Source organism: Polypterus senegalus, chromosome 1 (genome assembly GCF_016835505.1).
Source record: "Polypterus senegalus isolate Bchr_013 chromosome 1, ASM1683550v1, whole genome shotgun sequence".
Taxonomy (NCBI): Eukaryota; Metazoa; Chordata; class Cladistia; order Polypteriformes; family Polypteridae; genus Polypterus; species Polypterus senegalus.
Window position 1 is genome coordinate 77,955,416 of NC_053154.1, and position 18,300 is coordinate 77,973,715.

Sequence of the window (18,300 nt, forward strand, 5' to 3'; positions counted from 1 at the left end):
GGTACTTCGATATCTCGTACTTAAGATCATTCATTAACTAGCAAGTGTTTCCCGAATCTCTTCGTAAATTAAGTTGTACTTAATTTTGTTTGTAAAAAAACAGTGAGCCGACCCCATTTGTAATTTTTAACGTTGTTCTTTATTTGGACTTTTGCCTGTGATTCTGCTATGAGAGACAGAAATCGCTGTAACAAAATCACAACAAAACACTCCGACAAAATAATAATAATACTAATAATAATAAAATTATAGGTCGATGTTGCAACATAAATATAAAATTAGAATGTAGATTATAAATTAGCTGAGTAGCTTTTATGATTTAACTGATCAAAACTCACTATATAATCAGTCATTTGCTTTAGGGTGGTAAGGTAAATCACCCCTTAGTACCAGCAATGACAACGGCAGCTGTCCAGAGAAGTATGCAAGTCATCCGGAGACGCCATTTAAAACAGCGTAGTATAAGAAGCTAAATCGCAGGACTATGTGCACCCTTCTGTGCAGAAATGAACCCCTTAATTCTGGGTGTCCAACTCTGATCCTGGAGGGCCACAGTAGCTGCTGGGTTTCCTTCCTGCCACTTTCTACATCAGGGACCAACTTCTGCTGTTAATTGACTTCTATTCCATTCATTTTAATTGCTGTGGTTTTAAAGACTCTGTCCTCTGAATTTATTTTTACCTTAGATGACAGAAAAACAAAAATGAGATGTGAAGTGATAACAAATAACCAGTTAACTCCAACCTATTTCTCTCCAACCAGTTTCTTAATTAGAAGACCATTCTTACTGTTAATTAAACCCATGTCTTGCAGGTGCTCTCATTCTGCCACATCAGACATTTTCACAAAAGTTGATTTTTGCTTTTTTTTCTAAGAGAATCTTCAAAATGTTTCATGGACCTGAGGAGATCAGCATTACTGAGATCTTCACCTTTCTTTATTTTCAAATTTTGCATGATGGACACAGGTTAGCTGGTCATGTGTTGGCTCACTTTGTGTCACATTATTCTTTGACTGCTAATTAAGGAAAAAAAGAAACAACTAAATCTGCCTTTAAATATCAAGTCAAATACAAACATGGCAAAGAAGTTAATTAGCAGCAGAAACTGGCCACTGATTAAGAAAAGGGTTAGAATGAAAGCCTGCAGCCAGTGTGGCCCTCCAGGATCGGAGTAGGACATCCCTTAGATCATCTCAGTAATCAATAATTTAGATAGTGCACAAGGGTGAAACAATAAACCTCCTTGGTCTGGTGCAGGACAAACTGGAAAGAGAAACATGCTGTATGAGTGAGAAGTCAAGCAAAATGACACCTTTTATTGGCTTACTAAAAAGATTACAATATGCAAGTTTTCTAGGCAATTCAGGGCCCTTCTTTAGGCAAGATGTAAGCCACCAGTGGATTCCTGCACATCATTGGTGCTGCACATGGCTTCAACAAGGTTGCGGAGTCCAAATTTGAACATGCAGTGAACTAATTGCTGACATGTATGTGACAAAACCTCAGTTTGTAGATTCAGATCCCGCTACAGACTGAGCAAGTCACTCCAACTGCATGTGCTACAACTGGAAAAGCAAAAGAAATGTAACTTGTCGCCTTGTTACCTGTAATAATAAACTCTAAAACTGGTGACACCCTCCTCGTCTTTATTGCACATTTCGCTCTCGTCATTTTCCATCCTCGTGCATTTACATTACATTTTCATATTACGTTCTCATATTCTCTATACAGTCTCATTAATCAGTCGGAAAATGAAATTGTGTATTTTCGCGCAGATGCACTCAGTTAGCCTTTTCGACTTGTTTTTAAGTCATTTTTAAAAAATATATACAGTACATGGAGAACAGACCTCTTCTCGCCAGGGGCGCTGTGAGCTGTGCCACCAGCTCTGCAGACCGGAAGTGGTCCGCCATGACCTGAGCATCGAATAACACGAGGCGCAGGCGCGCGCCACCGACAGGGCATCATGGCGGCGGGGCCAATTTCTGAAAGGAATCAAGGTAATGATTTGCAAAAGAATGAATGAAACGTTGAGATTTCTATGAAATAGTGAGGTTTGATGATCTGGCGGGTGTGTGTTTAACCGAATTCAAGCGTGAGATGTTCACCTTTTCTGTGTAAACTTTTTTTTTTTATTAGCCCTCATACCGTTCGCTGCAAGTATTCCTGCATGCAGAGAGGGGGTGTTAAATACATCAGAGCTGCAAAAAAGCGTATTATGTTGAATTTCTAAAAAATATTAAGTATTATAAAAATAAATGAAAACAAAGTATTAAGTTCACTCTGACAATGAAAAGCTAGAGACGCAGTTTTAAAGTTTGAGCCCCCCTCAGGCCGAACATTGTCAGACATTTCTCCAGTTAACTAAACCATCTGCTTCTCGATCAGAACATAGATTTGCGAAATAATAATTAAAAATATCAAAAATATTATCTATAATGGTTTGTATTTCAAACTCTTATCCGAATATGTTTACGGATGTTCATAATGTGCACTTACTGCCTAATCGCGTGTTTTTCTTAATATGTGTATTGCAAAACTAACTTATGATGTTATTTAACCATCGTTTTTATTTATTTATATTTGTAGATGCCACAGTATATGTGGGTGGTCTTGATGAAAAGGTGTCCGAACCTTTACTTTGGGAGTTATTTCTTCAAGCTGGACCAGTTGTAAACACACACATGCCCAAAGACAGAGTGACGGGGCAGCATCAAGGTAATAGCAGACGGACTTTTATTTTCATTATGTTTGTTTTATTTTAATTTCTGTTCTAGACTTGAACTCAAGTAGCATAGATAATGAAAAAGGAATAGTCTAAAGAAAGGAGTAGCAACATTTATTGAATGAAGGAACACAAGTCATTCATTCTAGCTTCTGACGGTAGCTGGTCATATGAAGGCAATGTTGTCTACAATAATGAACCATATGTAAAGAGAGAACAATAACCACATTCATTTATATAGCACAGTTTTATACAAAAATTGTAGCTCCAAGTGATTTAAAAACTAAATGAAAAATTACAAACAAAAATAATTAATAAAATTTAAAAAATGGAAGATTCCTTAATGGAGTTAAGCATAAATTAAATTTTTCTTGACTATAGGCAGATTTTAAGCCTTGAAAAGTTGTAATCGCTGAAGCCAGAATACAATTTGATAACATATGCCAGGGATCTAATGTTGCATTACATTTGAAGATGGAAGTCGGAATTTCCAAGATTTTAATTGGAGTTTTCAACTGTAATGCCCCCTTAAGTTGGATTTCCAACTCGGGACTATCCTGTCAAGCCTGAGTTTGTCCGATTTTGAAGCATGATGTCAACTGAAAATGGCAATGCAAACCACTAACTTTAGTGTAAGCTGTAGTATTACACTGTTTATTACCACTTCTGCCTATTTGTGTCTCATTAAATCAGTCGTACACACCATGCTATAATATTTGGATGCACCAAATTCTGGCATAATGCATTGTTATCAACTGCTATTTATTCTGATGGAGCAAGCACAACAAATGTTTTCCTGGACATGTTCATTTTTAGACTCTGACATCTGGCTTCTGAGGTAAATGGGACGTAGCATCACCTTAGAGCCCAGGAATGTGCAGGTGAAAAACTGAATGTGACGTGATGCTGCGTAAAATAAACCTAAAGTGATATCAAGGCTGAAATACCCCAACCTTGTTCATTCTACAGAATATGAGCATGGTAGAGTTGTTCATCATTGGTATGATGGACTCTCCCTGAACATTTAATACATCAGTTCTCATCGATAGTTGTAGCATCAATAACTTTCTCAACATCAAAGTTGACTACACATTGGTTAGGTTACTTAATAGTTGTCTCAAGAAATCACGTGATTAAGAAGATAACATTTATTTATATAGTGACTTCTAATAGAAAGTGCAACTCAAAGTGCTTTACAAATGGTAATAAGTGGAAAGAAAAGCAATAAGCAAATAAACCAATTGTTCCAAGGGTCACATGATCAGTTGGGAGAGGAAAAAAATTGTAATAGGGGAAAAAGCTAGGGGCTTTGCGACTAAAATCATGCCTATCCCTCTGGACATTCTCTTGTATATCTAAGATGCATATAAATAAGTAATAATAAAAAACTGAGTCAGACAATGCAAATGTCACCGAAATCAGGACCTCGCTGTGATCGTCCTCAAGGAATTTCATTCAGATTGATGGAAATTGAAAAGAGGAAAACAAAAGACAAGCCATATGAATAGGCATAAATTTAACAAAATCCACATTAAAGAAAGTGAGTTTTAAGAAGTGATTGAAACAGCTTTTACCTTACTGGCCTGTAGGTAGATTATTCCATATATTTGAACCATAGAAATTATAAAAAGCTCACCACTTCTTTTATTTTTTACTCTCAAAATAGCAAGTAAAGCAGAATTTGAGGATCTAAGGTTGTTATTGGGAATTTAAGATGACAAATTTATTAAGATGGCCTTTCCTCTATAAGGAGGTGGTTGGCTTCTCCAGACCCTTTCACGTCTGTCACATGTGCTCGGGGTGAACCGGCTCTCCTCTGTGAAAAGCACAGGGCACAAGTGGTGGACCTGCCAATTCTGGTATTCTATGGTAAATGCCAATCAAGCTCCATGGTACCTGGCAGTGAGCACAGGGCCCACTAGAGGACGTCGGGCCCTCAGGCAACCCACGTGAAGTCTGTTTCTAATTGTTTGGTCAGAGACATTCACACCAGTGGCCTGGTGGAGGTTATTTTGTAGGGTGCTGGCAGCACTTATCCTATTCGTCCTTTCCCAAAGGAGCAGATACCGGTCCTGCTGATGGGTGAAGGACCTTCTACGGCCCTGTCCATCTGTATTAGAGTAACTGCCTGTCTCCTGGAATCTCCTCCATGCCCTTGAGACTGTGCTGGGAGATAAAGCAAACCTTCTGCCAATTGCACGTATTGATGTGCCATTCTGGAGAAGTTGGACTACCTGTGCAACATCTGTATGGTCCAGGAATCGCCTCATACTACTGTAGTGATACTGACTGTAGCCAAATGCAAAACTAGTCAAACAGTCAGAAAAGATGAGGAGGGGAAAATGTCAGTGGCCTCCACCTGTTAAACCATTCCTGTTTTAGGGGTCGTCTCATTGTTGCCCCTCTAGTGCACCTGTTGTTAATTTAATTCACACCAAAGCAGCTGAAACTGATTAACAACCCCCTCTGCTACTTAACTGAGCAGATCAATAGCCCAGAAGGTTCATTGACTTGATGCTATACTCTGATTAAAAAGTTTTCTTTTAATATTTTTGAGCAGTATATTTAAGGAATATGTCTTTATTCACTTCCTAGTGTACTGAAAGAACAGAAACAAGGGGAACAGTTTGCGACTTGCCTATTTTTCTGTTTTCACTAGATGGTATTTTTGGCGATTCTGTTTATGATGTTTACTCATAATTAGCAAATTGTTTTATATGTAGTTATTGTATTTTTTTCTTAGATCTCTTTTATGACATTTGTACAGTTACCAACTCTAACTTTCTGCTTTTACCTGTGTAAATACAATGACATGCAATTGCATTTACCAAATTATTTACAAAATGTTTGCAAGTTTTTTAACCTTCAAGTTAATGTTCAATAGATTAAATTGCCATTTCATAATGAAAGTGGTTTTCATTGTTAGGTTTTGAATTTTTTAGGTTATGGATTTGTGGAGTTCCTGAGTGAAGAAGATGCTGATTATGCCATCAAAATCATGAATATGATCAAGCTTTATGGAAAACCAATACGTGTCAATAAGGCGTCTGCACACAACAAAAATCTGGATGTGGGTGCCAATATATTTATTGGTAATTTGGACCCAGAAATCGATGAAAAGCTGCTTTATGACACATTCAGTGCTTTTGGGGTTATCTTACAAACTCCAAAGATCATGAGGGACCCTGACACAGGCAATTCCAAAGGTTATGCTTTTATCAATTTTGCCAGTTTTGATGCTTCTGATGCCGCCATTGAGGCCATGAATGGGCAATACCTGTGTAACAGGCCTATTACAGTATCCTACGCTTTTAAAAAGGACTCAAAGGGTGAGCGCCATGGCTCTGCAGCTGAGAGGCTCCTAGCTGCTCAGAACCCTCTATCCCAGGCGGATCGACCTCATCAACTGTTTGCCGATGCTCCTCCACCACCTTCAGCACCTATGCCTGTTGTGACATCATTGGGACCTGGGGTTCCCCCACCAGGTAGGTACTAAAAGTGTTCATGTAGTGTGTTCAAAATTCACAAGCACTGCATGCATATAAAGGCTTATTTTTGTAGATTTGATATTGTTAGTCTTCTGTAAATTTTCTGTCTATATCATGTTGCCAGTTCTTTGAACAGGCAAACAGTAGTAACCTATGATATTTCAGATATTTACCCTCTTTCAAAGCCATACCTTACTAGTGTAATAGGACATTTGAATAATGCATACTGTTATTTGTAAACATTTTGAGTTAACTGTAGTATGCATTTAGCATGTGATGAATCCCACATTAGTAGTTTTTTGTTTTAAATCTAAATTTTGTCATGGTCTGACCACTCAAACTTGGTCTCATAAATTGAACCATCATAAATTTGGGCAACAGTAGAAGTAAAAGAGAAAAATTGTACACTGAAATGTGGTGCTGGGCTGAGACAAAAGTGGGTTGTATTGAGTACAGAACATTTATACTCTGTTTTTACTCAATGGCTAATGAATGTTTTCACTTTCATGGCTCTTAAATTTGACCAGCTCAAATTGGCCTAATAATGGCCTGTATCCTCTTGTCTTCTTTAAGGCTGTAAGTTGGGCTGGGTAAATTTTTTTTTTTTTTTTTTTTTTCTTCTATTCTATTAAATCATTTTAATTCCGATTAATGTCTTAAAGCTTAAACATGAAAATCATTTTTTTTTTTCAACAGTGTGGCACAGTTAAACAGATGATCAAACATTTAAGTTTGATCAGCAGGTCATGTGTGTAGAGTCAAAACATTAATGCAAAAAATGTGTTGAATGGTTGCTTCCCTTGTAAGAGTGATCTATTTTTCAAAGTCAATTGTCTGGAATTTGGTTTGGATATGAAAAATCAGATATTGAACAAACTAATATAAACTACAAAGTTTGCAAAAGGACTATGACAGTTAAATTGGATTTGCTGTCACTTTTATTTCTGCACTTAAAACAGAAACATTAGAACAGTACCAGTGCAAGAAAGCACGGGACAGATGTAAATCCTCCACTGGACAAAGGTGAAGTCCCCAACCGACAACTTCACTCTGGTTCAGCATGATCTACACAAGGCGCAATCCTTGTTATATATTCTGTTAGACAGCATGATTATGTTAAGAGGGGAAAGCATGAGCCACAGCTGTCCATGTTATCTTCTTACCTTTCAACGGTGGCTAGGCTATGGTGGGGTTGAAGAACTGGCAGACTGTCTGAATCGAATGGATCAGGTTGCACTTGAAGGAAGTGAGTCCTGTGTAGACAAGTCATTCCAGAGACCTGTAGTCTTAGCCAGACTGTGGCTTACGAAACCTAGGCAGTTGTCTAGCATCCCAGTGTGAGGGCCACACTGGCTGCATTCAGAGTTTCAGCAGTTGTGCACCACAGGTGGGCAGAATGATAAAAGTGATTACATTTATATGGGAGGTGCTTGATTAGTTCGCTTTTGTGGGTACCTAATCTGTTCATTATGGGTTGGCACTCTAACACCCGATTAACACTTGGTGGGACATACTTACCTATCCCAGAGAAGACCGTTAAATAAAATATAAAGCACACACACTTAGGAAGGTGGGACTGGATTAATAATATTTATCTGCAGTTACTATCTATTAAATTATTTTTTTAAGGTAATTCACATGAGGGATTTGTCTACACCCCTGAATACATCACAAGAAAAGCAGAGTCTCACTTTGCACAAAAGAGAACTAATCTGAAAATTATTTTTACTAAAATAATCAATTGGAAAATTCCATGAGAGAGGATTTGTCACATGTGAGAAACAAAACATGGCTAGGACTGCTTACACTTGTTTCTCATTAAAAATTTTTTATAAATGTTACCGTACTGTCATAAATGTTACACACAGACTTAATTTGTTTCAGTGATTTCTTCTTTTAATACAGGTTTTTGTCTTCACTAGTTGCACTGACCACCCATATACCTTAACAATAAAACTTGTTTCAGATGTCAAATGAATTAACAGTGTTGCAGATTTGCTGCTTGCCCAAGTTCCTGATTTATAAGCTCTGTTCATACAGGTAGAGTGTCCAAAATCTGAAACTTTTTGAGCTGTGCCACGACGCCACCAATTTTTATTTATTTTTTTTCTGCTGAGCGGATGTGAATAACTTTAGTGTAGATTCTAAACAGGTTGATTTATTCATTCATAAGCCAGGAGAATAGATTGACTTCCAGGAAACTGCAAGAAGCTAGGACACACAATTATTCAACTATTCGGGGGGATTTACTGCGTTGCAGTTTCACTATGCTGCTCAGGGGTTTTGGGAGTGAAACGCTAACACCTGTGCTATACATTAATATAATGCCATTGCTTACAGTTAACAAAAGCAGCTTCATCCTTGCTAGGTGCCCTTATTGTAATATGATTGCACTAGAGTGGTCTGATTACATTAGGAAAACGAGACACTGCTGCGAATTGCCTTTTTTTTATGTTGGCAGAAACATGTTATGGTTTTAATATGTTCAACGATGCTATATGAAAACTGGATGTCGGCTGATTAATGGCTTCTAGCACAGCAAGCAAAGTGACAATTGACTTAAATATTCCTTTCCTGTAGACTAGTTCACTAAGATGTGACAACAGGTAACAACAATATAAAGTGAAACGAAAAAGGTCTCGTGCAAAAAGGCAGAAATTGCCCATTGTAAAAGGGAACTAAAATATGGTCTGTACTTCATTCATCACTTTTGATGAGTGTTATTTTTGTTATGGCTCAGTGATATATGAGTGAGTCGTCATTTAGCTGGTTTGGCTACATTTCCCTACCTGATCAAGGGTATCATCACCCAGGTATCTCATTATGTTTATGCAAAAATTCCAAACTCTTAAAATATCCGAAATCTGAAATATTTCTAGTCCCAATCATTTCAATTAGGGATTTTCAGTCTGTATAGAAACAATACACAATTTTCATAACAAATCAAGCTAAGTCTGCGATGCTGGGCATATAGCATATGGATATCTTTTTATATGTCTAAATTTTCATTTCTAGAATTACTGTAAATTCATATATGTGTATCTCATTTTCATATTATCCTACTATAGGAGGCAGCACAGTTTATATTTAATCTCCTATCATAATATGAAGTTGAAAAAAAAGGCCAAAAAAATATACTTAAACAATTTTTCATCTTTTTTTTTTCTTTTTTACTATAACGTCTGAATGTTATGCCTGTGTATGTTATCTTTTCTAAGCTAGTCTTTTTTTTTTTTTAATTATTATTATTTATTTATTTATTATTTCTGTAAACCATTTCAGGAATTCCTCCACCAGGCACTTTTCCTCCTCCAGTGCCTCCTCCTGGCTCTTTACCTCCAGGGCTGCCTCCAGGGATACCACCTCCTCCAGTGCCACCAACATCTGCCACTCCTGTACCACCTTCAGGAGCCACTCCAGGGTCAGGCCCTCCACCTGGACCACCACCATTTCCACCTGGAGCAATACCTCCTCCAGGTTAGTTTGTTTCTAGCCTGTTAAAATGCAAAATGTTTTATTTTTAATTTGAGTAGACATTCTTTTTTTTGTTCTTTAATACAAAATGCTTTTGAGTAAAATATATGCATTGTTTATTTTCTTACAGTTTATTATGTAGTTGTTCACATGACTATATTTAGACTTACTGAGTTTGGAAGGGTGGGCAAAAATCACACATGTTTGCAAAGGGACCTATACTTGCAAAGAATATGAGAAGTCAGGATAGCTGATTGGAAGATTTTGAAAAATTCTCTGTTTTATTCCTAGGAATGCCTCAGATGCCCATTCCACCTCCTGCTCCTCCTGGTTTAGTTCCACCTCCTCCTGGTCCTCCAGGCGCTGCCGGTCAAGTACCACCTCGTCCACCTCCTCCACCAGGCATGCCTCCCCCACCCCCTATGGGCATGCCACCACGTGCACCATTTGGTCCTCCTATGGGTAAGTTGGCATTGTACTTATACCAGGAAAAAATGGAGCAGTTGTAACTGGCGGAAAGAAAAAATTTGAATCTGCATTTGGTGGAAAATCACTTGTATGTGTGTTCTTTGTTTCCCCTGACATATCACTTAGATTTAAAGCTGTTCTCTCTTAATCATAGACCTTTCTTAAGAACCTGTTCCAGCTGTCAGGCTTTATTTTACATTGACTCTTTCAGAAAACACACCAAACAGTGTACACTAGTTATATCTGAACGTGAAGCATTCTGCAGGTTTTTCTGGTAATCGCCTGAGTTATGCTATCACATTACACAACTTTACCAACTTTTTTTTATGTAGCCTTCATTTACATATTTTAGTGTGTCAGATAAAACGAAGCAGATTTGATTTTTCTTTTTAGTCACAAGGGCTGGATATGTGCACATGAGCAGTGACAATCAATGAATGCTTATCTGGAAGTACAATGAATATAATGCAGCAATGAGGAATAAGAAACACAAGTGTTTTGAACCTCATAAATAGAAGAGAAGCTTGTCTGTCTGATGTCCTATGGCAGAGGCTGTGGCTGAATGAGCCACAGCTAACCCTTTTATAGTGCCAGCTTTGTGAGGCAACACTGGAGCTGTGGATGTCACAAACAGAAGAGATGTCTTGTCTATATGATGTCTTGTGTTTTACATACCATAATAGGATAAACTCACCATAGCCTTTAATTGCATGGTGCCAGCTCCTTCAGACAGCTTGTTATTGGCTGTCAGGAAAAGGGGCAAGCTGTGCTGGAAGAACAGCCTTTGATTGGTAAATGTGACATGAGCTGTGATTTTCAGTCATGTAAATAAGTGATATGCAGCAATGAAATCAGTGACTTTGTTGGCCAATCTGACATACCCCACAGCAAAAGATTCATAATGTGACATTGGCTTTAGACTCCCCAGTGTGCATCTCTGGAAGTGTAATGTCACAGGAATTCTTTTGTATTTCTGTCAATATTTAACCTTTTCTGCTTGATTTGGATAAAAGGATGCCTGTAAGTTTATTGAATTAAAACAGATGAGGCTACCTTTTAAAAATCTTGAGCCCTTTGACAGGAATGTAGGAGTGAATGCACCTCCATACTTGTTTTAACTTCTTTCTATCATGTAGTCCTGGATACATTTTAGGAAATCATTGAGCATTTCTTAACATACCAGTATTCAACTATTTGTTTACTTGTGCCATTTTATTTTTAGGATCTGAATAAAATATTTGAGTATGAATGGGGCAATTACAGAAATCACAGTGCTAAAAACAGAGATGGTCACTAGCTAATCAAATACCCATGTATTTAAAGTTAAAATCTGAAAAACTGGAAGCTAGGGCTGGGCGGTATAACCAAAATTCTATACCACAGTATTTTTCTAAATTATGCCGGTTTCACGGTATTCAGCGGTATTTTTTTCCCATGCATGAGTGGATGTTAACCACATTTTCCACTGCAATTACTGCAGTAGACTGGCTAAAAATAACCTATTCCACTGTCATGAGAACTGTACAATGTACAAAAAACATTTTAATGTGCACACAAGTATTAATACAGGTTTGCATGGTCCCATAAAGTGATAGTTTTCAAGGGGGTGGCACTAATGACGAGAAGGAATCACAATGCATGACAGATGCAGTCAAAACATAGAACCTTTTTATTGAACAAATTTTGCAAACAGCTTAAACTAAAATTTCGACAACATACTTTCAACCAACCAAAGAGGCATTTAGTCTTCGTAAAATATCCAGAGGTGCTTGTCAAAAGTTGTATTGGTATTGCACTGAACATAACTTAGAAAAGAAATAAATAGTAAATATTTTTTGTAAACCAACTACACTTTCTATTAATGTTAACAATCTCTGTCCACTGACACATTAAAGTGACTTTTTAAACAATTTTACCTTCATTAAACTGCATAATATTTACACTAATAAATAATAACAATAAAATAAAGAGTAGTGCAACTTCCAGTAATAATACTATTACTTCAAGACTTCAAGCCCAGGTGCATTACACAGTATTCACCAAATAAAAATAAAATAAAACAAGTGCAACTTGGTGATGACATCTTTACCACCTGAACCATCATTAAGGCAAATTGCATTAATATGGACCTTGCTTCAAACTAAGCTATACAGTGATCCCTCGCTATATCGTGCTTCAACTTTCGCGGCTTCACTCCATCGCGGATTTTAAATGTAAGCACATCTAAATATATATCATGGTTTTTTCGATGGTTTGCGGATTTCTGCGGACAATGGGTCTTTTAATTTAAAGTACATGCTTCCTCAGTTTGTTTGCCCAGTTGATTTCATACAAGGGACGCTATTGGCGGATGGCTTAGAAGCTACCCAATCAGAGCACGTATTACGTATTAACTAAAACTCCTCAATGATATAAGATGTGCTTCCCGAGCGGTGCTTGATTGTTTGCTTTTCTCTGTCTCTCTCACTCTCTCTGACATGCTATGCGCTTGACGGAGGGGATGTGAGCAGATGGGCTGTTTGCACAGAGGCTGTTTGCCTAGAAGATACGGACGCTACTCTATAAATGCTGAAAGACTACCTTCACATTGCTCCCTTCTTTGCGGCTGCTTTATCGCGGTGCGCGTACTTAAAAGCCCAACAGCCCAATTGATTTTTTGATTGTTTGCTTTTCTGTCGCGCGTGCACTCTCTCTCTCACTGACATTATCTGCTCCTGATGGCGCTTCTTTGAAGAGAAGATATGTTTGCATTCTTTAAATTGTGAGAAAGAACAGTCATATCTGTCTTGTCATGGAGCACAGTTTAAACTTTTGACTAGAGGGCTCTAATAATGTTAACCGTGTGGAAGAGTTTATAAGGGCTTAAAATATATAAAAATAACCATACAAACGTATGGTTTCTACTTCGCGGATTTTCACCTATCGTGAGGGGTTCTGGAACACAACCCCTACGATCGAGGAGGGATTACTGTATACATAAATAATAAAACTGCAACTTGCATTTATAATGCAATTGGGGCATAGCTTTACGGAATCGTATTAGGGCCACAGTGAAGAAAAAAAATATGGACACGCAAGAGAAAAAAAACTTTATTTTCGACATTTCCACTTTAATCTTGATGCTTAAGTCGAGATTAAAGTCGACATTTCCACTTTATTCTCATAGTTTATTTTATAATTGAAGTAGAATGTCGTAAACTAAACTTCATCCTAAAATCAATGTTTAATTTACTAGATTTTCTCAAATTCCGTCATAAGTTAATGTAGCACATTAAATGCTTTGTATTAAGTGTTCCCTGACCCAGTTGTTAATCACTATGCGCTTCTTAAAACTGACTTCCTCTGCAAAAAGAGGATTCGCTGCGAGACAGCAGTGCAACCTCCACGCCACCATGTCTCCACATGATTAATACATGCTTTAATGCATTTCATCATGAAAATTATATGAAGTATTTATCTTAGCATTCTAAATGTTCAGGGAGCAGGAATTTCATGAGGTGAATGTATTCCGAGCGGTGATCGCTGCCGCCACCTCCTCACTACAAGAGGAAGTCCGTTTAAGAAGCACATAGCGATTTAACATGGCTCGGGGAACACTTAACACAAAGCGTTTAATGTGCTACGTAACTTATGATGGGGTTTGAGAAAATCTAGTAAATTAAATATTCATTTTACAATGAAGTTTAGTTTATGATGTTCTACTTTAATGACAAATTACGAGAAAAAAGTCAACATGTCAACTTTATTCTTGTCATAAGCGTCAAGATTAAAGTGGAAATGTCGATAATAAAGTCAACATTTTGTCACACTATTACACAGTACCAAGGTACATTACACTGTATTGAAAAAAAATAAAACAAGTACAACTTGGCCTGCAGTATTATCCAGTAGTATAGAAACAGTATTCACAGATTTGAACATAATGGTCCACATCCGACCTTTTAAAACCAAAGTATCTCCAGGCAACAGACGTGAGTCCTTTTTTTCGGCAATAGTTCTTCTGCGTCATCATGTTCAACTTTATCATGGGCTATAGCTTCAATTTCGGAATGTTCTCTGTCCATTTTCACCACGCAATACCTCCACTACCGCATGTACTCCTTTGCATGCCTGTTTAGCGATGTAGTAGTGAAAAAGAGCCCCGCGCAGCACCTCCGCTAACACATGTACTCCATTGTATGTGTTTAGCGGTGTAGCAATGAAAACAGTCCCCTCTTAAACAGTTTCCCACTGCGCCAGGTTCCGAACGTTGTTTAGGCAATTTAAACCAGTATCGCGGTATAAGAAAAATCCATATAACAAAAATAAAAAACGGTTTTCGGTATGAACTGGTATACCACCCAGCACTACTGTAAACAATCTTTTTTTTTCTTTACACACAAACATTTATTTATAGATGCTTCCCTGCATTAGCTGACATTTTTAAAAGGGAGTACTAAAAACATCTGTCTTGGCCAGTTTTTCTCCAAAAATCCAAGTGTGTCCCTCCTCGCGTCATGTGAAATTGGTGGTTTGAACACATGTTTATTAGAGTAATTTTGATAACGTTTGCTTTCAAGAAATACATTACATTAAAATGGTTGATTAAACAAACTCCATCCATCCATTATCCAACCCGCTATATCCTAACTACAGGGTCACGGGGGTCTGCTGGTGCCAATCACAGCCAGCACAGGGCGTAAGGCAGGAAACAAACCCTGGGCAGGGCGCCAGCACACCGTTATAAACAAACTCTTATTAGTTTTTTTTTTTTTTTTTATAATAAGATTCAATTATAGATGATAAGCTCCGTAAAGAAGTGCTCTGTCAATCGCCTGTTGTCTCTATACTGTGTATTTTGCAAATTCTTATTTTTACATAATAGTTAGCATTTATGAAATCAAAGTAAAAGCTTGTACTGGGGAATGATCAGTAGATGTCCTCACACTGTATCTGAATTGACCAACTGAAGCACTTTTTGATACTTTAGTTACATTTTTATGGAAATTATTTTGTAAACCAAATAATCTAACTCTCAGTTTTTATGATTTTTTTGTATGTCTTCTGCATGAAGCTTTTTTTTTGACAGTGATCTACAGTGAACATTAACTTGTTATCCATTTGTCACTTTTTTCCCTTTAATGAAGGATGTTATTTAGTAATGTGCACTTTTTACATGTACTTTAAAAATATATGTTTAACTGCTTTTTTTTTTTGTATCCCCCCTCTCTCTTTCTCACAGGTCCTCCAGGACCATTACCACCTCCTGGCATGAGGGGCCCACCTCCACCTATGCCACCACCTGGGTTTGCCGGAGGTCCCCCTCGACCTCCACCCTTTGGTTTTCAGAGGGCTCCTCCAATGCCACCAAGACCAAACAGTCGACCACCTGCCCCCCCTCCTCCTCCGCCTCCTCCTCCAAGAGTTCCTATGCGGGGTCCGCCTCCACCTCCACAGTAAAATGTCTAAGCTACATTCATGGACTATCCATGTGTAGTATTCTGAGTACATTTGCCTCTTGTTTTTGTAATTGTTACTTTTTATTTGTGGAACTGTGACTCAGCAATATTGTGCATTTGTATTTTTAAATACAAAAGCGGCATTTCTTGTACAGAAAAAGGACTTAATTGAATAAATTTTTACTTAATTGTGTGTTAGTTATCATTGTGATGTTTTTACTCTTGGATCCTGATAACATCTGTGCTTGCATCCCTCTTATGCCTCCATGTATTATCATAGCTGGTGCTAAGCCAAATTCCCTATTTATCTACACAACTTGTTGAAAAGCTTCACGCCGCATTCATTCCTTTTTCTTTGTTGCTGGTAATTTTTGTAACCTCAAAGGTATACCAGTATAGGGTTTAATTTTATATATTAAATGTTTGTTTTAGAAAAGCCTCATTTAAGTAGTAATGCATTTTTCATACTGCTTAAAAATAATAAAGTAGCCGGGCAGTTTGACATTTTTAAATGTGTTGGTCAGGAAGTCGTGTAATGCATTATGCTAAAGGCAAGCTGTACATTTTAAAATTAAATTTGCCCGAAATCAGTTTGAAAGAAATATCTGTTACGTACAGTGCATAAAAGTCAATATTAAGTGTAGACCATGGAAAAGAACTACAGAAATGGACTTTTAGTCATATTTGTAAAAACATGGCTTAATGGCTGGTATTTTACAATGACATTTTTTCTTTTTTTTTTTTTTTTTTTTACTTTGTGTTCATTTTGTTATTGGGACAAAAAAGCAGCTACTTTTGAAACACTTATCGGGTAGTATTCAACTTAGCAGGCAGATGTGCAGAGTGATTCCCTAACAATATTAGGCAGCAATGAAAACACTTGTACACATGGTGAAATGAATATTTTCCTGTATTTTTAGTTTTGAAACTTGAATGAAGAAATACTTGCTTTAGATATTTAATTTCTATTTGCTCAGATTTTTCTAGTTTTTGTTACCAAATAAAAGTGTTTTTGATAAGAATTCTGAAAGGTACTAGCACATTTTCTTTTGCAATTTCTTAATTTAGAACTGTTAATCTATGCAGTGAGAGGGTGATAATTGGAACACTTCACATTTAACACATTTTAATTCATTATGAGTTCAAGATGAGGGGTTACTCATCTCTTTCTGGGCACCTTTAGTGAACAAAAGAGCACATTTTTTACATTACATGCTTTATGCAGCCTTTTACTATTTATCTTTATCTGGAAAGTGAAGCATGTGAGATATGTATATGTATGTATTTATGTTTGTGTGTGTGTGTGTATGTATGTGTGTGTATATATATATATATATATATATATATATATATATATATATATATATATATATATATATATATATATATATATATCCATCCATCCATTTTCTAACCCGCTGAATCCGAATACAGGGTGACTGGGGTCTGCTGGAGCCAATCCCAGCCAACACAGGGCACAAGGCAGGAACCAATCCTGGGCAGGGTGCCAACCCACCACAGGACACACACAAACACACCCACACATCAAGGCCAATGTAGAACCACCAATCCACCAGTATATATATATATACTGCTCAAAAGAATTAAAGGAACAGTTAAGTAGCAGAGGGGGTTGTTAATCAGTTTCAGCTGCTGTGGTGTTTATGAAATTAACAACAGATGCACTAGAGGGCAACAATGAGATGACCCCAAAACAGGAATGGTTTAACAGGTGGAGGCCACTGACATTTTTCCCTCCTCATCTTTTCTGACTGTTTCTTCACTAGTTTTGCATTTGGCTACAGTCAGTGTCACTACTGGTAGCATGAGGCGATACCTGGACCCTACAGAGGTTGCACAGGTAGTCCAACTTCTCCAGGATGGCACATCAATACGTGTCATTGCCAGAAGGTTTGCTGTGTCTCCCTGCACAGTCCCAAGGGCATGGAGGAGATTCTAGGAGACAAGCAGTTACTCTAGGAGAGCTGGAGAGGGCCATAGAAGGTCCATAACCCATCAGCAGGACAAGTATCTGCTCCTTTGGGCAAGGAGGAACAGGATGAGCACTGCCAGAGCCCTACAAAATGACCTCTAGCAGGCCACTGGTGTGAATGTCTCTGACCAAACAACCAGAAAGACTTCATGAGGGTGACCCAAGGGCCCCATGTCCTCTAATGGGCCCTGAGCTCACTGCCCAGCAGCATGCAGCTCGATTGGCATTCGCCATAGAATACCAGAATTGGCAGATGCACCACTGGTGCCCTGTGCTTTTTACAGATAAGAGCAGGTTCACCCTGAGCACGTGACAGAAGTGAAAGGGTCTGGAGAAGCCATGGAGAACATTATGCTGCCTGTAACATCATTCAGCATGAGCAGTTTGGTGGTGGGTTAATGATTGTCTGGGGAGGCATATCCATGGAGGGTCACACAGACCGCTACAGGCTTGACAAAGGCACCTTGGCTGCCATTAGGTATCAGGATGAAATCCTTGGACCCATTGTCAGACCCTATGCTGGTACAGTGGCTCCTGGTGCACGACAATTCCTGGCCTCATGTGGTGAGAGTATGCAGGCAGTTCCTGGAGGATGAAGGAATTGATACCATTGACTGGCCACCACACTTTCCTGACCTAAATCCAATAGAACACCTCTGGGACATTATGTTTTGGTCCATCCAATGCCACCAGGTTGCACCTCAGACTGTCCA

The 18,300-nt window shown here is 38.0% G+C and overlaps 1 protein-coding gene across 1 annotated transcript; it reads left to right on the forward strand.

Moving 5' to 3' along the window:
- Positions 1-1,895: 1,895 nt before the first annotated feature.
- On the forward strand, positions 1,896-15,792 carry sf3b4 (splicing factor 3b, subunit 4). The gene is made up of 6 exons (XM_039751316.1): positions 1,896-2,001; positions 2,591-2,719; positions 5,669-6,211; positions 9,497-9,691; positions 9,980-10,150; positions 15,378-15,792. The coding sequence occupies exons 1-6, from the start codon at positions 1,968-1,970 to the stop codon at positions 15,593-15,595; spliced, it is 1,290 nt and encodes a 429-aa protein (XP_039607250.1). The 5' UTR covers positions 1,896-1,967; the 3' UTR covers positions 15,596-15,792.
- Positions 15,793-18,300: the final 2,508 nt, after the last annotated feature.

Excerpts from the sequence above, each read along its gene's own strand:
- sf3b4 (XM_039751316.1), top strand. The coding sequence starts at position 1,968 with ATGGCGGCGGGGCCAATTTCTGAAAGGAATCAAG. Across the intron at positions 6,212-9,496 it reads ACCTGGGGTTCCCCCACCAG|GAATTCCTCCACCAGGCACT; the intron begins GTAGGTACTAAA and ends AAACCATTTCAG. Across the intron at positions 9,692-9,979 it reads TGGAGCAATACCTCCTCCAG|GAATGCCTCAGATGCCCATT; the intron begins GTTAGTTTGTTT and ends TTTTATTCCTAG.